The 23175-nt window shown below is 39.5% G+C and overlaps 1 protein-coding gene across 2 annotated transcripts in view; it reads left to right on the top strand.

Annotated features, from left to right (window-relative positions):
* The window catches only part of colec12 (collectin sub-family member 12), a 210468-nt gene that overhangs the window by 101783 nt on the left and 85510 nt on the right, over positions 1 to 23175 (top strand). For both annotated transcript variants that reach the window (XM_060823598.1, XM_060823594.1), the window contains one exon: positions 18991 to 19113. In XM_060823598.1, the coding sequence (XP_060679581.1) occupies positions 18991 to 19113 (123 nt within the window). The remainder of the gene's footprint in view (positions 1 to 18990; positions 19114 to 23175) is intronic.

Genomic DNA, 23175 nt, shown 5'->3' with positions numbered 1-23175 from the left:
AATTACTTAAAAAAGCTTTGATTATAGCGAGATCAGACTTTCCCTTCTACTCTTTATAAAAAAAGCAAGTTTTCTCTTTCTCACTAAGAATGACTGTAATGGCATGTGTTACAACATGGGGTGAACCCCTCTGCTAATTTAAACCAGCCACACAGAAAAGATTCACCCCATGCTGTAATCTGTTAAAATTCAAGAGGCAAAGAACTATCTCCAAAGTCACTAATTAAAGTAAAAAATTAAGAACTTTATTCTTTAAGTCTAACAGAGAATACTAACAATTTACAACTTCTTTCTCTTAAACCTATCTTTTACATCCTTATCTACAATTTTTGTCTAATAAAAATCCTGATTACGATTTACAAAAAAAAATTCAAAACTAGTCAGCTTTGCCAAGTTTCCTCTGTAGGTTTCTTTGTTGTTTTTTTGGCAGTTCTCCCTTAAGTGTTCAAAATGTCCGGTTTTTTTATATCCTAAAACATCAGATTATTTCATTGGATTTTAATCTTACCAAAATGATAAATTCAAACTTGGTATCTTGGATATAATTTAAACTGATTGGCTGAATTTGAATTTATTTTTGTCTCATGGCAACCCAGCTACTCTAGCTGTTTCGACGAAATGTTACATTGTTACCTTGTTCCGGACTCTCTGTGCTTCTCTAAGTCCTTGCTAGCTTTTGAATTCTCTTAAAGGTACAGTATACCTACACCTTCATAACAGTATACCTACACCTTCATAACACCCTCCCCCCCCCCCCAAGAGAAAATAAACCATCATAATATAAAAAGGCTTCATTTTGTTTTTATTCTTTAAACACATTACCTAAACATACAGATAACTATAATCTAAGTTCATATTAACTTGTCCCACCTATATATAGCATTGAATAGATGTATCTTATCTATCCTTTATCAGTTAAATCTGCAATAATGCATCTGCGATTACATTCTTACAACTTGCAACATAAGACTCCAATGTAATAGTCTCTTTCTTGTCTTTAAAACATTCTAAGAATGTAAGAGGATTGTGGATCATGTACACACATTGTTCATGACATACCCATTAAAATGTTGTAAGGCCAGTACCAAACTCAATACTCCTTTTTTTTTGATCATGGAGAATTTTCTCTGGTGGGTGTTGAGTTTCTTCGAAAAGTAACCAACTAGGTGTTCAACCTCAGCCTCATCTTCCTGTAGCAGTACAGCTCCAACTCCTATGTCACTAGCATCGATGGCAACTTTAAAAGGTTTTGAAAAGCTTGGTTTGGTGATTAATATCACTTTCAAATGGTCAAATACCTCCTGGCACTGGCACCAAATCTTTGTGTTCTTCAGAAATTGGTTAACGGTGCCAGTGTACTGCTGAAGTTTGAAACAAACTTCCAATAGAATCCTTTGAGTCCTAAGAATCAAAATTCCTCGATGGCCTTCGTCTTTGCATTCCATGGGGTCGACCTTCCATGACCAATGTTATGTCCCAAGAATGTCACTTCTGCTTTCGCGAATTCAGTTTTATTTAAGTTTATCAGCAGTTTTGCTTCTCGTAGTCGTTAAACGAGCTCTGCTCCCTGTACCATGTGATCTTTCCAGGACTCACTAAAGATCATTACATCATCCATATAGACTGCTGAGTTTGTTAACCCAGCCACAACTCTGTTCAAGAGTCTATGGAATGTGCCGGGTGCATCCTTCATTCCAAAGGGCATCACTTTAAACTGATAAAACCATTTGGAGTTAGAAACACAGAAATTTCTTTTGCTGTCTCTGATAAAGGTACCTGCCAGTAACCACGCAGTAAGTCCAACTTGGTGATGTAACTGGCTTATCTGGCTTTCTTGATTCAAACCTCCAATATCGGAATTGGATATGAGTCTGATTTTGTAACTGCGTTGACCTTCCAATAATTCACGCAAAATTGCTGAGTTCCGCTTGGTTTGGAAACTAAGATGATCAGCAAACTCAACTCACACTGACTTGGTTCAATGATATCCTCATCGAGCATGGCCTCTACCTCCTTCTGGACTTGTCTGGCTTTGAAACAATTAAGCCAATAGGGGTGTTGTTTTATCGGAGCAGTATTCCCTATGTCTACTTCATGTACAATAACTTGAGTCCTCCCTAGCTGATTCTTACATTTGTCCTTATACTGCAGTAAAAAACCTTTCAAATGCGTTCTATGTTCCTGAGACAGATAGTTTACTAACCTATCCCACTCCTCAAGGACCTCTTCATATTTTAATCTGTTTTGAGGCACATCAAAATCCACTCCATCTGGATTTGATTCCTCACTCTGCGGGGCAGTTACTAACACCTGTTTCTCCAGTTCTTTCTCTCGTATAATATAGTTTCAACATGTTCACATGACATATCCAATACCATTTTTTCCTATCTGGCATCTTTACTAGATAGTTAACCTGACTCAACTTTTTCTCAATTTGATAGGGACCACTAAACCTGACTTTGAAGGGATCTCCTATCATTGGCAACAGTACTAACACATCATCCCCTCGGAAAAGCATCCGAGTGTCAGAGCTTTTATCTGCCACCTGCTTCATTCTATACTGTGCCTTCTTTAGGTGCTGTTTAGCTAACTCACCACTTGATTTAACCTCACCCTCACCTCTGATACATAACTAAGTGTGAGATCTCTGACTTTGATCCTGTTGATTTTTCTTTAATTTTAAAGCACCTCTCCCATCATGGCCAAATATTAATTCGAAGGGAGTGAACTGAGTAGATTCATTTTGGGCATCTCTAATAGCAAACAATACGAATGGGATACCTTTATCCCAATCATTCGGGTAATCCTGACAGTATGCTCTCTACATGGTCTTCAAAGTCTGGTGCCACCTTTCGAAAGCTCCCTGGGATTCAGGATGATATGTGCTGGATTTAAAGTGCTGTGTACTTAAGCTATCCCATAACATCCTTAAACAGCCTAGCAATAAAATTTGACCCTTGGTCCAACTGAATCTCACTGGTTAACCCATACTGTGTAAAGAAAGCTACTAACTCCTTTCCTACTCTTTTTGCCTTGATACTTCATAATGCAATTGCCTCTAGAAATCTGGTAGACACACCCATTATGGTTAACAAGTACTGGTTCTCACTCTTCATTCTTGGGAAAGGACCTACACAATCAGTTATAACCTGTGTGAAAGGTTCTTCAAATGCAGGAATTAGCAACAAAGATACTGGTTTTATTACGGCCTGTGGCTTACCTGCCATTTGGCATGTCTGACACATATGGCAAAAGCTCACCACATCCTTGTGCATTCCAGGCCAATAAAAATGTTGTTGTACCTAAACCTGAGTCTTTTGTACCCCTAGGTGACCTCCTACAGGTAATTCATGTGCTGTTCATAACACCTCCTAGCTGTATGCTACCGGCAACACAATCTAGTGTACTTCAGCCTATTTCTCCTTAGAACTAACCTGCTGTGGTCTCCATTTCCATTTTAGGATTCTATCCTTAAGATAATAACCCTCCAGAATATTCTGCCTCCTTTATGGAGTACACATCCACATATATATCTTTTGTTGTCTTGTCTTGCTGTTGCAAGTCCCTTAGCCTTTCAGGACTAAACACCTCTGTCTGACCCTCTGCCTGTTCAGGTTTTTCCTGCACCTTTGCGCTAAACAGGGTGTCCGCTAACTGAACCTCAACTCCTTCATCTTTCTCTTTAGTTTTGTTTTGTGCTGTGATTTATGATAGTGGGATCTGGTTCCTACACAGTATGGGAAAATACCATGTTTTAACTCCTCAGTTTCTTGGTCTTCCGTGGGCTGCTCCACAACAAGGGGCGTCACTCCTACCTAGACTCTGCTAAATCATTCCCAAGAACAAACTGGATTCCTGGAAATGACACTCTGTCAATCACTCCCACTGTTACTTCCCCAGTCTTGAATTGGTACTCCAACTTGATCTTACATAGGGGAAAGCTAAATTTCTGTCCATCTATCCCACAAATTACCACACTCTCGGGTAACAGATCAGAAAGAGTGCATATTCACTCATTTCTTACTATCAGCGACTGGTTAATCCTATATCTCTCAAAAATATAACTTTGTATCCTTCTCCCCCTCTTCTTTCTGAGTAAACTTTACCCAGAGAGGCGAATTTTTTATCGAGGTCAAGTACTAACTCTATACCCAGCGCCTGCCTAGGCTGTGCACTCTCCTGCTGCTCCTCAGGTCTTCTTGGGGTTTCATTTACAACCTTCACTGATGCTTAGCTCTTTTACCACATCTTTTCCCACAGTGCCTTTCTTTAACAACCAGCACTGTGACTTTTTGTGTGCCACTTTACCACAGTGGAAACACCTGAGGCTCTTCACCTCCTTTCCACCCTCTTGGGCTGTTTTGTTAACCTGTGGTAAACTTTACCAATGCTCTCTACTCCTGGTTTTGTAGTGTAGGATCTCCCCTTCTCCCAACTTCTATCCCTCACAGCACGAACTTCTGGCCGGAAGCTTATCTTATACACCAATATGTAGTCATCTGCTAATTCTGCTGCCCTACTCACTTCCTCCAGCAGAATAATCTCTCTTAGAGCCTCAAAGGTGCTACATATCTTTAAAACACGCACCATTTATCAAAATGACTATGTTCAATTCTTTCGAACTCAACATAAGTCTGACCTGGTTCCTGCTTTATGTTTCTGAACTGCTGTCTCTGTGCTTCTGGTACCAATTCATAATTCAAGTAGCCTGTTGACCTTTTCATAATCTCTTGCCCCCTTATCTGGCAGCACGTCAAATACCTCACTAGTGCTGAAGATCTGGACCTGGGCTGGGGGGTGGGGTGGGGGGGGTGGGGAGCGGAGGTGGTTCTCTCTGACCGGTGGTCAGTCAGTAAGCACTCACAATCCGTCTGGTTCTTTAAAACTTCATTCTTTATTTTCTTCATTCTGCTGGGTACAGAAAGTCCAGAAACACAGAAGTTGTGTACATCCGTATTCCTCGGAGGAGCTGCAAATGTGGCTTAAAACAGACATTTTTATACTTTTCTTAAAGAAGGGTACAAGCCATGATCACATAGTACATTCAGACAATTACCAATCAATACATGATACTGCTTTATTTGACAGCTACTGGGTCCAGTGATATTTCTTGGGAACCAACTTTGTTTTCCAACACTCGGGCCACCCTTATCTCACGAACTGAGCCTTTGCACCTGCATCTGAAGGTCAATTGGGATGGCCAGTAATATCTTGTTATTTCTATGCTGTAAAGGGGGCATTGTCTGCTAATCTCTGTTGAAGCAGACTATGGTTAGTCAATTAGGCAGAATTGTCAATTTGCAGCCTAGAAGCCATTTTGTCATGTTATTTGCATCGAGAAGCCATTTTCCTGCCACCTAAGTTATTAAGAACATATGTTAAGCAGTTGTTCCTGACAACAACTAGTTACCTCAGCCTGTATTCAGGTTTCACATACTTAGTTCTGCCTACCAGTTTAATCTGAACTAGCATTACCCATAAATCCTTGGACCACTCCATCTGCCTAGCCAGTATTTCAAATCAAGTAAAGAAGGCTTCAACATCTTTCTCGTCAAAATGTGGCAGAGTTTTGATATATCTGTATATATCACTACCTTCTCTTTTAATGTCGATCATGTTAACTTTGCTAAGTCGCAACTTCTCAAGTTCAAATTCTCTCTCTTTCTCTCTCCCTCTCTCTTTGTTTATCTTCTAACTCTCATTTTCCTCAACTGTAATTTACATTTTTCTAACTCTATCGAACTTGTCTGTTTCTCTGACACACCTAAGTGTTTGAGTAACTCCCTTACAATTTTAGCTTTACTTTTGTCCTTGGTTAAACCCAAATCTAGTTTTTTTGCTCATTCTCAAAGTATGGCCTTTTTCTTTCCTTTTAAGTTTCTTGACAAATTTGAGAATGATCTGCAAATCTCAGAACCTCTTTAGAAATTTTAAGAGCCATTTCTCTCACTTTCAATTTAATCAACCGTAAATCACTGAAAGTAAACAAATTGTCTCACCCACATTTTATTTTAAGATCTAGGACATTATCCAGCAAGTATTTGAATCTACTGGACTTTTTCAGACCCCATATTTATTCAAATCCGTCTAAACCTGTTTAAATCACGAATGTGAGACCCAAACTATTCCAATCCTGCCAACAAGCCCCCAAACTGTTACGACACAGGGTAAACCCTCTGCTAATTTAAACCACCCCATGCTGAAATCTGTTAAAATTCAAATGGCAAGGAATTATCCCCAAAGTCACTATTTATCATAAAAAATTAAGAACTTTATTCTTTAAGTCAACAGAGAATATTAACTAACAACTATTTACACTTCCTTTGTCTTAAACCTATCTTTTACCTCCTCATCTACAATACTAGTCCAATAAAAATCCCAATTAAGTTTCAAAACTAGTCAGCTTTGCCAAGTTTCCTCTGTAGATGTTCTGTCCAGTTCACTTTCTATGTTCTGCTGTACAAACTTCTTCCCTAGACAGGTATTTCTCAGAGAGCTCTGAAAATAGCAGAGCTACATCTGTTAGTCATTTGGCAGTTCTCCCTAACTGTTCAAAATGTCAGTTTTTTTTAAATACCCCAAAACATCGGATCATTTCATTGGTTTTTAATATTATAAAAATACTAAATTCAAACTTGATTGGATTTTGGTATCTTGGGACATAATTTAAACAGATTGGATGAATTTGAATTTGTTTTTGTCGCATAGCAACACAGCTACCCTTGCTGTTTCGACCAAATGTTACATTGTTACCTTGTTCCAGACTCTCTCTGTTTCTCTAAGTCCTTGCTAGCTTTTCAACTCTCTTAAGGTACAGTACCCCTACACCTGTATAACACATGCACCTGATGTTTGCAGTCTATTTGATGAGGGTGACAATCAGGGACAGGCATCAAATTGTCAGAGATGAGGGTGAGTGGCAGTGATGGATGGGAATATGGCTAAGAGCATAGAAAGAGAAGGCTCTGCAAGTAAGGGGTAATATGGTGGAGAAGTTTTGCCAAGGTAGAGTATGGGGTGGAGTGAGAAACACAACAAGATGTAGTTGAATATGCAAGTACACATCTTTCCAGACCTCACTTGATCATTAAAGTGCTTGCTACTTTGAATCCAGGAGCACAGCACAATACTCCTGCGATTGACCACCTGGGTCAGCTCCAACCATATTTCCTTTGCAGCAGCAATGGTCCTCTTCCTGACTGAGGTTTCATTGAAGTGGAGTGTGGCCTTTTGAATTCATTGTCACACCATGCCTTGTCCCGATCCTCCAAACTCCCCCCAACTGGGCCTTTAGAAATACTTGAGTTGAACTGCCATTATGAACCTCCGCACTATGTTCTCTGCCAATCAGTAGATGCTAAACTCAGAAACAAAAAATGATAATTTGACTGCATTAAAACCTGGAAGAAAGCAAAAGTCTCAATAAACAGAAACCTGATGATAATCAGGTAACTGAGCCAGCAGTTTAAAGCTGGTGAAATTAATTCTGGGATAAAATACAATTTCCTGAGAGGAACCTTCGAAATGGGATACATGGATTTGTCTAGCTTTTGGCTTAATTATAAAACTTGATCAAATCACGCTTGATAACGGCAGGTGTACATTCTTTACAAAAATCAAATTTTTTTTGCTCCAACTAATTGCATCATTTTGTTTTGGAATGCTGAAATCCTTATAGAATGAGAAACAATGAAACAACTCGACTCTGAATTTACAGAGATAGTGATTCCCAACACATGTCACTTCTTATTACTTCTCATTTTTATAAGTTAAAAATTCCAACTCATGAAGCATAAAAATCACATCAAAGCATACTTGGAATAATTGGCCTAATGACACCCAGGCCTAAAGTTCTTAAAACAAACACTTAGAAATGCAGTTCAGGCCAGCTAACCAAAGATATTTTAAAGTTCCACCAGACGTCTCCTATGGCTCTTTAAGTCTAATCTAAAGCCAAACCAAACAGAAAATTCTTATGGCAACTCAGTTCAAAGAGCAAAGATCTTTCTTTCCAGGCACAAAGTGTTGCAAGTTTCAATTAATTCAGGTAGCTAAGATGAATCTAAAGTTTATTTATGGAACAGTATCCGAAAAAAGATGTTTACACCAGTAAGGTCGTTACCTTCATACAGATGGTTGTTATGATCTTGAATGCATTTGTTGAAAAGGTGGCATCAGATTCAATGCAAGTTTCACAAAGCAATTGGATATACATTTGAAAAGAACAAATTTGCAGTGTTATGACTTGAGAGGGCAGATGGGGACTTGATTAAATGTCTCATCAAAGAAGCACCTCCAACAGTGAAGTACTACTTCATTATTACACTCAAGTGTCAACCTAAATTATGTGCTTAAGTCTCTGTGATGGACCTAATTACTCATGACCTTGTGATTAACAGCCAGATGTTCTCTCACTGAACCATGACCAGCCAGCAGTGAAAGAATCAAAACCTCATGTTACCATTCATTGTATTACTATCCTTGACTGTTCCAGTCAGAACTCAATACAGACCAGGCTTCATCATGACATATTTTCTGCTGCCTGTCAGAAGAGAGATTTATCTTTAAAATCATGCTTTTCTGCGCTCACTTACCTGATTGCATCCATCTGAGCAACATCTGTGTTCAATTGAAAGTGCTGCAGTTGAATATGGAATGGAAATGCAGTTCATTAGAAAATAATGGACAAGATGGAAATCTGTCTTGTTTAACGATGGAGCTAGCTGTTAGGTTAATAAAAAGCATGGATCACAGCCAATACGGGTGAATTTCATTAAGGGAAGGGTGTGACACCTTTAATTTTTTTTGGCAATAAATGCATAGTGTTATGGTATTATGGTTTTAAGAGGCATATTTTGTCCTGGGAGTTTTCTTTGGAGAGAGGTTTTAAAGCAGAGATACCAACCTGTCGATTGAAAGCACATAAAGTAAACAGCTTGTGAGGCTCTTTTTTTTAAAAATTGGAATAATAAAAGCAGCCTGAATGGGTAGGGTCAAGCTCCCACAGAACCAGGAATTTTAGTTTTAGATTTTCAGTAGCAGTTGCTGCTGGATCTTGAAATTGGGTGGAAGCTGCAGTATATCTCTCCCTGAGTTTTCTCTTGATGTTTTTCCTCTCGGACTGGAGAATTGCCCGTGAGATGATCTATTTTTCTGAACTCGCCTTTTGCCAAGGGTGTTTTTATTGGATGTTACTATATTGGAATAGTTACTATTTGGTAACAAAATAATTTTTTATTCTATTAAGTTTTCCAATAAAGTTAAGTTATTCCAATGACTTCTTTCTTCTGTTGCATATTAACTCTAGTCATGATGTGGAGGTGCCGGTGTTGGACTGGGGTGGACAAAGTTAGAAATCTGGGGTTGAAAAATGTGGTGCTGGAAAAACACAGCAGGCCAGGCAGCATCCGAGGAGCAGGAGAATTGACGTTTCGGGCATAAGCCCTTCTTCAACTCTGGTGCTCCAGCATCTGCAGTCCTCACTTTCTCCAAAGTTAGAAATCTCACTACACCAGGTATCATCGAACAGGTTGTACTTTTAAATAAACCTAGTGGACTGTAACCTGGTGTTGTGTGTTTTTTAACTTTAATGTATGAATAAAGTGTGTTTTGCTTAAAATCGAGTAGTTTGACCAATTGAATTATATCTAGAACACAATATCTTATCTTCACCTTTAAAATAAGAAAACGTTAGGATCTGTACTATCTTCTGAATATATTTTGGGAGGGGTTTGTTCTGGCCCACAACTAATTGGGGGTTGTTGGGATCAAAATCATTAATTCCGGGATGAGTTTAAGATCGTTGGACTCAAACATAATGAATGGTGAGGGTTAGTGGTTTTTATTTCAGGTGTTGAGTTCAGTTGATTTAATCAGGGTGTGCCTTCCATAGCAATGGCTGTTTCATTTACTAAGAGTTCCTTGGAAGTGGAAGAAATCACTTCGGGAGTTTTACCGAAGTGAACAAGGCAAAGCTTTTGGGATTAGCAAACAAACTGGAGTTAGGGTTGTCCGTGTCTGTGAGGAAAGGGGAAATAAGTGTGACAATTGTGTAGCCATCGGAATCTTTGGAAATGGCTAAAATTCAATTAAAAATGAAGCAGCTTAGAAATGAATGGGAAATGAAACAGTTTGAATTACAATTAAAAACAGAGGAAAAAGAAAATGATAGGAAGGCCCCAGCAGAAAAAAAGGAGAAAGAGAGAGTTTTTGAACTTCAGAGTTTGGAACTGAAAACTGAAACTTGACTTAAAATGTCAGAGGTAGGGGGTGAGAAGTCTAAGCAGTGATAGCGGCAGTGATGGACAGCGCTCCCATCATGACCAAAGGACTTGTGAGGAATCTGTTTAAACATGTCCAAGCATGTTTAAACATGCCTGAGCTCAATGAAAAGGCTGTAGAAGCCTTTTTTACTTTGTTTTGAGAAAGTGGCTAACCAAATTAAATGGCTGTTGACCATGTAGGTATTGTTGATCTGAACAAAGTTGGTAGGTAATGCTGGTGAGGTATTTGCATCACTATCAGAGGAGGTATGTGGAGAGTCTAATGATGTGAAAAGTGCTATCATAAGTGCATATGAGTTAGTACCAGAAGCCTACAGACAACAGTTTAGGCATTTGAGGAGAAAACATTGTCAAACATACGTTTGGTTTGAAAGGATCAAAGTAATTTTGATCTGTGGACAAGGGCATTGAAAATAGATCAAACATTTGATGCTCTTCGAGAGACAATCATTTTGGAGGAATTCAAAAACTCACTTCCTGAAGTATTGAGATCTCATATGGAAGAGCAGAATGCTAAGACTGCAAGATGAGCAGCAGAAATAGCTGATGTTTATGATTTGATTTATAAATCAAAGTTTGGGCTGATGATATCAATTGCAAACTGTGATGGATAGAAATTGGGGAAAAGAGAAATCCTGAGATGGTAAGGGAAAAGGAGATCTCATTGATGATAATTTACCACAGGGTAAAATGGAGACCTATGAGGGGGAAGAGAAGTAAAGAAACTCAGGTGTTTTCACTGCATAAAGTAGGCCACATGAAGTCATGGTGTTGGTGGTTTAGAAAAAACACTGAGAAGACGGATGTAGGAAAACAGAATAAACCAGGGAGTTTTGTTGAAGTGGTAAAGGAAAGCACAGTGGAAGATAAAGAGCTCCAAAAAAAAGCACAGACTGATCAGGGGTTGGTTGAGAAGAAAGTACCAGATCACATTACATGTGGAATTCATGTGAGAAAAGCAACATTCCATTATATAAAGTGCGGTTGGACTGGTGAAAAGTGGAGGAGTGGTGGGTAGGAGTAATCGAGAAATGTTCAGTTCCAGGAAAACAGTTTATCATTGGTAATGTTATAGCTGGATCACAGGTGGGAGTGATGCCTACTGTGGTTGAAAAGCTGATGCAAAATCATGCAACTGAGGTGTTACATGATCTAAATCCCATTATTTTTCTTGACTGTGTGGTAACAAGGTCACAAAGCTACAGGTTGAAGCAGGAGGAGAAATCAAGGAATAAAGATAAGGAAGTTGAAATTCAATTATCAGAGACTATGTTTGATTAAATGGTTGAGAAAAAAAACAATTAGTGACGGACAAAGTGGATATTTTTAGTTCAGAGAAATTAACTGAAGTACAACATAAAAATGAAAAACTAAAGTAGTTATATCAAAAAGCATACACAAAAGAAGAACCTGAGTGTAAACCAGAATGTTACTATCTGAAAAATGACATCCTAATGAGGAAATGGAGATGATCACACATTCAGGCAGATGAGAAATGGGCAGGTATTCATAACACTGTACCACCAGTGGGCTATAGAAAGGAGATGTTGCAGTAACACATGAATTACAAGTAGCAGATCATTTTAGAGTAAGGAAAACTCGAGCCAAAATACAAAAACACTTTTATTGGCCTGGACTGTATGAGAATGTGGTTTAATTTTGTCGGACATGTCATGTGTGTCAGGTAATTGGAAAACCTCAGGCAGTGATAAAACCAGCACCTTAATACCTATTCCCACATTTCTAAGTGTGTTTTACAAGGTTCATAATTGATTGTGTAGGACTCCTACCTAAAATGAAAACTAGTATTTGTCAACCATAATGGATCGGTCTACTAGATTTCCAGAAGCTATTCCATTATGCAGTCTCTTGGCTAAAAGAATTTTTGAAGAATTACTCAAACTTTTCACCGGATACAGACCACTTACGGAAATCCCAGGGAGTGTTGCTGAACAAAGATACCTTAGAGTGCAGGTTCATTGCTCCTTAAAAGTGGAGTTGAGGGTGGATAGGATAGTGGAGGTGGTGTTTGGTATGCTTTCCTTTATTGGTCAGAGTATTGAGTACAGGAGTTGGGAGGTCATGTTGTGGCTGTACAGGACATTGGTTAGGCCACTGTTGGAATATTGCATGCAATTCTGGTCTCCTTTCTATGGAAAAGATGTTGTGAAACTTGAAAGGGTTCAGAAAAGATTTATAAGGATGTTGCCAGGGTTGGAGGATCTGTGCTAAAGGGAGAGGCTGAACAGGCTGGGACTGTTTTCCCTGGAGCGTCGGAAGCTGAGGGGTGACCTTATAGAGGTTTACAAAATTATGAAGAGCATGGATAGGAAAAATAGGCAAAATCTTTTCCCTGGGGTCGGGGAGTCCAGAACTAGAGGGCATAGGTTTAGGGTGAGAGAGAAAAGATATAAGAGACCTAAGGGGCAACTTTTTCATGCAGAAGATGGTACGTGTATGGAATGAGCTGCCAGAGGAAGAGGAGGCTGATACAATTGCAACTTTTAAAAGGCATCTGGATGGGTATATGAATAGGAAGGGTTTGGAGGGATAAGGGCTGGGTGCTGGCAGGCGGGAGGAGATTGGGTTGGGATATCTGGTCAGCATGGACGGGTTGGACCGAAGGTCTGTTTCCATGCTGTACATCTCTATGACTCTAAATACAGTCAGATCAAGGGTCAAATCTTACATCAAATTTATTCAAGCAAGTTATGGATAGCTGAAGAATAAAACCATTAAAATCAGCTGCGTCCCATCCAGAATAACGGAGAGCATTGGAACAGTGGCATCAAACCTTAAAGATCATGTCGAGAGCTATAAAGTCAAGACTATCCAGAGGATTGGGATAAAGGAATTCCATTTGTAATTTCTGTAATTGGAGATGCATCTAGTGAATCAACTAAATTCACTCCATTTGAATTAGATTTTGGGCATGAGGATGAGGGCACCACTGAACTCAGAGAGATTTGTTTGAGTCAGAGTTCAGAGGCTACACATTTGGGTTATGTGTCAAATTTTAGGGTAAGATTCAATACAGTGGGTGAGTTGGCTAGACAGATTTTGACAGTAGAAAATGTGTTGCTGGTTAAAGCACAGCAGGTTAGGCAGCATCCAAGGAACAGGAAATTGGACGTTTCGGGCATAAGCCCTTCATCAGGAATTCCTGATGAAGGGCTTATGCCCGAAACGTCGAATTTCCTGTTCCTTGGATGCTGCCTAACCTGCTGTGCTTTAACCAGCAACACATTTTCAACTGTGATCTCCAGCATCTGCAGACCTCACTTTTTACCCAAAGATTTTGACAGTAGCATAGCATGTGATGAAACAAGCAAACAAGAAATCAAAAGTTCATAATTTTGCTTGTAGGGATAAAGTGCTATTGTTATTTCCAGGCAAGGGTTAGTGGGCTTTATCAAACTGAAACAAAATTGACTGAGGTGAACTATTTGATACAAACACCAGATAGAAAGAAATCTCACAGAGTATATTATGTGACTATGCACAAAAGGTATGTTCTCGGGAAGGAAAAATAACATAAAATAAGAAAAAGTTAGTGTCTAGACTATCTTCTGAACATATTTTGGGGGGCTTTGGTCTGGCTTATAACAGCAAAAGCTAATTTGCATACAGGTTGCACAGGACCTTTTGGTGTGGCCGTACAGCTTAGAGGGAATGTTATTCAAATTGGCTGCACTTATTATTGCAAAGTGACAAATGGCAGCAACCAGGAGCACATTTTGACGTAAATGTGAATGACTGTGGTCCCTACGCAGTTATTTGTGGAGCACCAGCTTTCACCAGTCTGAGAAGCTCCCGTGAGGAGTAGAGGGAAATGGAAGTTACAATCTGTACTTGTATTTCACTACAGTTTGACATCCAGTCCAGTCTGACTAATCGACATGGTGACCTAGATTAGGCTGTGTACACATGGTGGGGCAATAGGTTATCTTCTAAGGTTTACAGCCAATGCAATATGTTTCTGGAGCTACCTTCAAACCAGTTAAAGCATCTACTGAGTTTATGGCTCATTACAAATCAAAAATTAGAAAACTAAACATTGTGCATAACAGACATCTGTATCATACCGAATACATCATTATTCTGCAGCTTCGGCTCCAGTGTTTTGAGCTGAAGGCTGAGCTGCAGGCACTGTAATACATCAGGGACAGGGAATGTTACCTGAATATTTGGAAACAGGAAGCAGTCACACTGTTTGGGATATAGTCGTCTGATTTGATCAGTGGCCAGGGACAGGAGACTGGCTGCAACTGAGGCAGGGAAAGTGACCTGGAGGGCAAGAGGAATTGGGATGGCATAGCAGAATTGCTTAGTACAGAGGAACCTCGAGTATCTGAATGAGATGGGTGGGCACTATTTTGTTTGGATAATTGATTATTCGGATAATTGATTTACTTGAAACAAGGGAAGCCATGCTAATAATGCTGTGTTCTACTAGAGAATTTATTTAGAATTTTAATGTGTTGAGCGCAAGAGGACACAGATTTCACATGGTGAACAAACTAAAGCAATGATAACATGAGAAAACTTTATTAAAATGCAGTAGTAGTTACTATTTGGCAAGGAGTGATGAAGACATCATTAAACAAACTCCTGAACAGCTTCTATGATCGCAACAGCATTTGTCCGTTTCCAAGAATTCAGTCTCGCGATAGAAAGACAGAAGCATTGCCTCGTGCATGCGTTTACGTTCTCGGCCTTTATTTAAATGAATGGCCCAGTAAGGTGACAGGAATACCTACACAGTAATGTAAAGCATTTACTTTTGCAAAGGGATGTGTAACAGCCCTTGCCTAAAAAATATCCAATCGCTGATGCTTGTGTTTCTTTGTTTCGGCCAGTGTTTCCTCATGTTCTTCAGGGTACAGGTAATCCGAATTCTCTTTGATGTAATGTTTTTACGGGACCTTGAACTCTTCTTCGGATAATCCGAAATTCAGATAATCGATTTTCGGATAATCGAGGTACCTCTGTACTCCAGAAATCCAGATTCTGGGAATCGGTGTTCCAAACCTATCATGTAGATGGTGACATTTGAATCCCATTAATAAACCCGGAATTAAAAGGGAAAGAAAAGTTGGTCATTGCCAATTGTCTTTAAAAAAACCTATCTGGTTCACTAATGCCTTTTAGGAAAGGAAAGACTGCTATCCTCATCTGGATTGTCCTACATGTGATTCCAGAATCACAATTATATGGTTGACTCTAAAATGGCCTCATAAACCACTCCATTCATAAATTCACCACAACAGTTAGGGATGGGTAACAAATGCTGACCTCACCAGCAACTTCCAATGAAAGAATAAAGAAGGAATCAGGAGCCTCCATGTGTGCAATTACCCAACAAGTTTGAGATTTCTCAATTTGTTTGAATGAGAGTAAACTCAGTGATCATGACTCTTTGGTACAGAACAATTTCCAAATGAAGAGGATGAAAAGGAATTTAGTGGTGGTAGGGATTAGTATAGTGAAGGAGATTAATACTGTGTCTGCCGAGCGCCAGGGTTTAGAATTGCTACTCAGGGCTGGAAACGAGGTTACAGTGGGAAGGAAAGCAAGGAACAAGGTTCTTGGTAATCAGCATGAGGAATTAAATACCAAATTAAGAAGCAGAACTTCAAAGGTAATAATTTCTGCATTATTAGCTGAGGCATATGCATAATTTGCATTTACGAAAGTAGATTTGGGAACTAATGCGTGGCTGAAAGACTAGTATTGTGGATGTGAGTATTGATTCAGGAGGCACTGACACAAGTATAGTGGAAAGTGCAGACTGTACAATTGGGACAATTTACACCTGAACTATGATGGGACTGGTATTCCAGCCAGATGCACAACTAGATAAGTAGAAGTGGTGTTAAACTAAACGAAGTGTGGATGGCAAATCAAATTTGGGAGGCTGTGGTAATTCAAAGGATAGAAACCAGGCAACAAAGAAAATATTGATCGGGGAAGTGCTAAACAAACTGTGACAGGAAGGGTTACAGAACACAAATTTAAGAGTAAATTAGCTGATAAAGCTAGAGATTAAAAAATAATAAAACTAAAGGTTTGTATCTGAATTACCATGGCATTCAAAATAAAGCAGATAGACTAAAAGCAGAAATAAGTAAATATGTTTTGATTGCCATTACAGAGAAATGGCTGCAGGGTATCAGAAAATTGAGATCCGAATATTGAAGGGGATATGACATTTAGGAAGGATGGGAAGCCAGAAAAATATAAAGGAGTGGCTCTATTAATAATAGCATGATATATAATAACTTGAGGAAAGCGAGGCATAAATGTGGTTTGGATAGAGATAAGGACTTTTAAAAGCACAAAGTCACTTGTGACGGTGGTGTACAGTTTCTTGAACAATAGCCATAAGTAAGATAGACTTTGAAGAAAAAAGAAAAGGTAGCTTGGCAGAAAGTTACTGCTGTAATTATAGATGATTTTAATCTCCATTATGACTGGAAAAAGCAGATGAGCATAGATAATCTTGAAGACAAATCCGTTGAATGTTTCAAGGTTGTTTCATATAGTAGTACAGTGTGGAGACAACAAGAATGCAGTCTATGCTAAGCTTAGTTTTGTAAAACAAGATAGAATCAATTAAGTAAATTATGGTGAAAGAGTTCCACGGTAATAGTGACCATAATATGCTTGAAACAAAATGTGAAATTACTGGAAAAGCTCAGCAGTTCTGAGGAAGGGTCACTGGACCTGAAACATTAACTCTGATTCCTCTCCACAGAAGCTGCCAGACCTGCTGAGCTTTTCCAGCATTTTCTGTTTTCATTTCTGATTTCCAGCATCAACATTTCTTTTGGTTTATATATAATATGATTGAATTTTGTTTACAGTTTGAAAAAGAGAAACGTGGAGCAATGACTACAATTTTCAACTTCAATAGGTGCAATCATGAGGGCACAAAAGCAGAGCCAGCTAAAATAAACTAGAACATTAGGTTAAGGGATAGGACCATAGTGATGCAATGGCAGACGTTTAATAATATATTTAAGAATAAACTAAATAGAGATATTCCAATGAGATAAAATCATTTCAAGGGGAAGACCCATGACTTAAAGAAAAAGCATCTAATTGTGCAACACTGAATAATGGTTCAGAAGATTAGATAGCAAAGAATTACCAAAAGATTAAGAAAGAGAAAAAAAATCAGAACTCAAGCGAAAGCTAGCTAGAAATATAAAAATGATGGTAAGAATTTCTATAAATAGCTAAAAAGTAGAGCTGACAAAGCTAACATTGGCCATATAGAAAGTGAATCTGGGAAATTAATAGTGGAAAATAAAGAAATTGTGGATGAACTGAACAGGAATTTTGCTGTTGTCTTCATTGTAGAGTCTATAAGTAACATCCAAAAAATAGCTGTAAGTCAGGAAATGAAAGGGAGGGAGAGCTCATGGTTAGAGAGATATCACATTAACACGGATAGAAGATTGGCTGTCTAGCAGGAAAGAAAGAAGGAATATTCACGAGTTGTTCACTTTCTGGTTGGCAAGATATAATTAGCAGTATGGCTTAGGGATCAGTGCCGGAAGTTCAATCTTTTATAATTCAATGACTTAGATAAAGGGCTGAAAGATATAGTTGCTAAATTTGCTGATAACACAAAGATAGGCAGGAAAGTAAGTTGTGAATAGGACATAAGAAGGCAACAAAGTAATATAGATAAGTGAATTAATTGGGAAAAGATAATTGGAGTATAATGTAGGAATAAATTAAGCTATTGATTTTGGCAAGAAACATGAAAATAATAGGTCTGACAACGTCTGTGGAGAGAAATCAGAGTTAACGTATCTGGCCGAGTGACCTTTCCTCAGAACTGTTCTGAGATAGGATCACTTGACCGGAAAGGTTAACTCTGATTTCTTTGCTCAAATGCTGCCAGACCTGCTGAGCTTTTCCAGCAATCTCTATTTTTGTTTCTGATTTACAGCATCCTCAGTTCTTTCAATTTTTATAAAATAAGCATGTGATCTGAATAGTGAGGGATTGCAGAGCTCTGAGGTGCAAGGGGTCTTGTAGTGCATGAATCGCAAAATATTAATGTGTAGGTACAGAACGTAATTAGGAAAGCTAACAGAATGCCTTTGTTTATTGCTTAGGGAGTTGAATATAAAAGTAGAAAGGTTATGTTTTAGTTATGCAGAGTATTAATGAGACTCCATCTAAAATACTTATGCAGGAGTGGTCTCCTTATTTAGGGAATAATGTAAATGTGTTGAAAGCAGTTTAGAGAAAGTTTACTAGGTTAATACTTGGAATGGGCAGGTTATCTTATGAAGAACTGTTGGACAGGCTAAGTTTGCATCCATTGAAGTTTATAGTAAGAAGCAATGTGTTTGAAACCTTTAAAAACTGAGAGATCTTGACAGGATGGAAGTGGAAAGGTGTTGTCCATTTAAGACAAAGAGGATTTTTGTTTGCAGAGGATACTTAAGTCTTTAAAACGCTGTTCCTTGAACAGTGAAAGCAGAGTCTTGGAATATGTTTTAGTAGAAGTAGTTTGGCATTCATTCAGTTGTCCTGATGAATGAATGATGGAAATGTTCAGAGACTGTCTCTCTTTACAAAAATATTTAAGTTGTATACCACCACATGTTTAATATAAAGTGCCATAAATGTCAGAGATTAGTATCATATCTGCCAAAAAATATTAATCCTTGTATTTTTGTTGCAGGAATCCAGGAAGGGCCTCAGTGTAATCGATGTAGAAATAACTGGGCACTGAAATTTGCTATTCTGCTGCTCTATGTCCTGTGTGCCATGCTGACCATTACTGTAGCCATCCTGGGATATAAAGGTATCAGAACTTTAACAACTTTTTGCTTCATCGTCTTGTATTATTCTGAAATCCAGTTCAAATGTTGATTATTTTAAGAAAGACACATGGATCGTTTTGACAGTAGTTTATTTCTGGAACATTCTGGGCGTGCAACCATGAAACATGATGTTACAGCTCAACATTACACACAAAACTAACCCCTGACAATGATTTCATCTTAAAGCGTCAGAGATTTATTTTGGCTTTATTTTCTTAGAAAAACATGCTTCCAAAAAGCAGAAACAAACATATATAAATGGAGTGCACTGGGAAGGAGACAGCTCATGTTTTATGGAAAATAAACTGCTCACAACACCAGCAATTTAAGTTGCATAAATTTCTTGATGTCCTTTATTTGAATTTGCAATTCAGTATGGTCTTAATAATTACAAATTTGGAGGCTTTAATGGACTGACTAGAACTTGTTTAATGAGGAAAGGTGAAACATCACAGTTTCTCCTTTATAAAGGCTGCTTTGAAAAACAATTTTTGATCATTGGAGCATACCAAAGGTACAAATCACGATAATATTCTTGTATACAACTACAGTGTTATAAAAAATTGAGTGAGGACTATATTTGATTAGATTAGATCCCTACAGTGTGGAAACAGGCCCTTTGGCCCAACAAGTCCACACCGACCCTCTGAAGACTAACCCACCCAGTCCCATTTCCCTTTGATTAATGCACCTAACACTACGGGCAATTTAGCATGGCCAATTCACCTGGCCTGCACATCTTTGGACTGTGAGAGGAAAGCGGAGTACCCGGAGGAAACCCACGCCGACACATGAAGAATGTGCAAACTCCACACAGCAAGTCACCCGAGGCCAGAATTGAACCTGGGACCCTGGTGCTGTGAGGCAGCAGGGCTAAACACTGAGCCACCGTGCCGCAAAACAAAACTTTCAACTAAAAGTTTAAGAACTCTGAAATTCCTAACAAATTACCATGTGACTTATTTACACTGTACAAAACATCAGCAGAGAAAAAGTATCGCAAATGTTGAAACTTGAACATTCTTGGGACCACTTATGCAGCACGAACTCCTTTAACCTTAAAGTATATTTGCTGTCAAGAAGATTTGCAGGCAGTATGACAAACTCCAACAGGAGATGACTGTATCCAGAGTGGGTTTGTACATTCATGACTTACCAAATATTCCGTCTACAAGGCTGTCATGTCATCTATCAGATAACAAATGAATCTTGAACTTTGCAGTAGGATGTGGGAGTCAGTGAATTGAATTTGAGTTTGTTTATTATCTTTATAACTTGCTGTAAATGATACAAAGTCATAAATTGGACAAAATCTTTAGTTAAACATGATGTTTATCTTGATCAGTAATATTTACTTGATATTTCTTAATGCAGTCTGAAATATTTTCACAGAGGTTGATATCCTGTCACTAAGTCACCCTTTATTTACATAGAGTTATAGAGATGTACAGCATGGAAACAGACCCTTCAGTCCAAATCATCCATGCTGACCAGATATCCCAACCCAACCTAGTCCTACTTGCCAGCACCCAGCCCATATCCCTCCAAACCCTTCCTATTCATATACCCATCCAAATGCCTCTTAAATGTTGCAATTGTACCAGCCTCCACCACATCCTCTGGCAGCTCATTCCGTACACATACCACCCTCTGTGTGAAAAAGTTGCCCCTTAGGTCTCTTTTATATCTTTCCCCTCTCACCCTAAACCTATGCCCACTAGTTCTGGACTCCCCGACCCTAAGGAAAAGACTTTGGCTATTTATCCTATCCATGCCCCTCATAATTTTGTAAACCTCTAGAATGTCACCCCTCAACCTCCGATGCTCCAGGGAAAACAGCCCCAGCCTGTTCAGCTTCTCCCTGTAGCTCAGATCCTCCAAGCTTGGCAACATCCTTGTAAATCTTTTCTGAATACTTCCAAGTTTCACAAAATCTTTCCAATAGGAAGGAGACCGGAATTGCTCGCAATATTCCAACAGTGGCCTAACCAACATCCTGTGCAGCCACAACATGACCTCCCAACTCCTGTACTCAGTACTCTGACCAATAAAGGAAAGCATACAAAATGCCTTTTTCATTATCCTATCTACCTGCGACTCCACTTTCAAGGAACTATGAACCTGCACTCCAAGGTCTCTTTGTTCAGCAACACTCCCTAGGACCTTAGCATTAAGTGTATAAGTCCTGCTATGATTTGCTTTCCCAAAATGCAGCACCTTGCATTTATCTGAATTAAACTCCATCTGTCACTTCTCAGCCCATTGGCCCATCTGGTCCATATCCTGTTGTAATCTGAGGTAATCCTCTTCGCTGTCCACTACATCTCTAATTTTGGTGTCATCTGCAAACTTACTAACTGTACCTCTTATGCTCGCATCCAAATCATTTATGTAAATGACAAGAAGTAGAGGGCCCAGCACCGATCCTTTTGGCACTCCATTGGTCACAGGCCTCCAGTCTGAAAAACAACCCTCCACCACCACCCTCTGTCTTCTACCTTTGAACCAGTTCTGTGTCCAAATGGCTGGTTCTCCCTTTATTCCATGAGATCTAACCTTGCTAATCAGTCTCCTATGGGGAACCTTGTCAAACACCTTGCTGAAGTCCATATAGATCACATCTACTGCTCTGCCCTCATCAATCTTCTTTGGTACTTCATCAAAAAACTCAATCAAGTTTGTGAGACATGATTTCCCACGCACAAAGCCATGTTGACTATCCCGAATCAGTCTTTGCCTTTTCAAACACTTGTACATCCTGTCCCTCACGATTCCCTCCAACAACTTGCCCACCACCGAGGTCAGGCTCACTGGTCTATAATTCCCTGGCTTGTCCTTACCACCCTTCTTAAACAGTGGCACCACGTTTGTCAACCTCCAGTCTTCCGGCACCTCACCTGTGACTATCAATGTCACAAATATCTCAGCAAGAGGCCCAGCAATCACTTCTCTAGCTTCCCACAGGGTTCTCGGATACACATGATCAGGTCCTGGGGATTTATTCACCTAGTTCTTGACACTGATCCAGCTCCCTCAGAGCCAGCTGTCAGAGTGAACAGGATATCTGACACTCCTGTTCTTATCTGTCAACCAGGGCTCCCCGATTAATCCAGATTAACAGTCTTAATCACGGAGTTCATATCCTTTAACTCTATATTCTGTGGCTGATTTCATTACAATCACTATATCCCTCCATCTGTGAATCCAAGTACATAGGCCAATTCTGTTTTGTAGCTCTTCCTGGGTTGTTTTAGCACTGGGTCAGGGTCCTCCAACTCTGCCTTAGGTACATGCAGCGTGTTTAGATTAGATTACTTAGATTAGATTAGATTACTTACAGTGTGGAAACAGGCCCTTCGGCCCAACAAGTCCACACCAACCCGCCGAAGCGCAACTCACCCATACCCCTACATTTACCCCTTACCTAACAATACGGGCAATTTAGCATGGCCAATTCACCTGACCCGCACACCTTTGGACTGTGGGAGGAAACCGGAGCACCCGGAGGAAACCCACGCAGACACGGGGAGAACGTGCAAACTCCACACAGTCAGTTGCCTGAGTCGGGAATTGAACCCGGGTCTCAGGCGCTGTGAGGCAACAGTGCTAACCACTGTGCCACCGTGCCACCCACAGTGTAATATTACTGTGTAATACACAGTAGCTCCTCTCTTGAGCCCAGAGCATCTTGGAAGAAATTCATTCTCCTCTTCAGACTGCAAAGGTATTGAGGCAGCAACATACGCTATGTCCATCTCAGACTCCAAGGTATCTTCATGCTTAATGGAGAGGGAGAATCCACAGATTCCCAACAGTGGAAAAGGCTGTCAAGGAGCCAGTCACGTTTTGCTCCCACGCTGTTTGCGAGTTTGCAGCTTTCATATGGTCCACGTGCTTGTTCAGGACCGTCACAGCTACCTGAACTTCTTGTGTCACTGGACCTGACCTCACGTCCACTGTGCCCCTTACCCATGCAGGCACATTTCCGTGGTTTCTGCATCAGACTTCATCCCCTGAAGTAAATTGTCTCTCTCATTTAAGTC

This window comes from Hemiscyllium ocellatum, chromosome 4, assembly GCF_020745735.1.
Source record: "Hemiscyllium ocellatum isolate sHemOce1 chromosome 4, sHemOce1.pat.X.cur, whole genome shotgun sequence".
Lineage (NCBI taxonomy): Eukaryota > Metazoa > Chordata > Chondrichthyes > Orectolobiformes > Hemiscylliidae > Hemiscyllium > Hemiscyllium ocellatum.
This window is presented reverse-complemented; position numbering and strand designations above follow the sequence as displayed.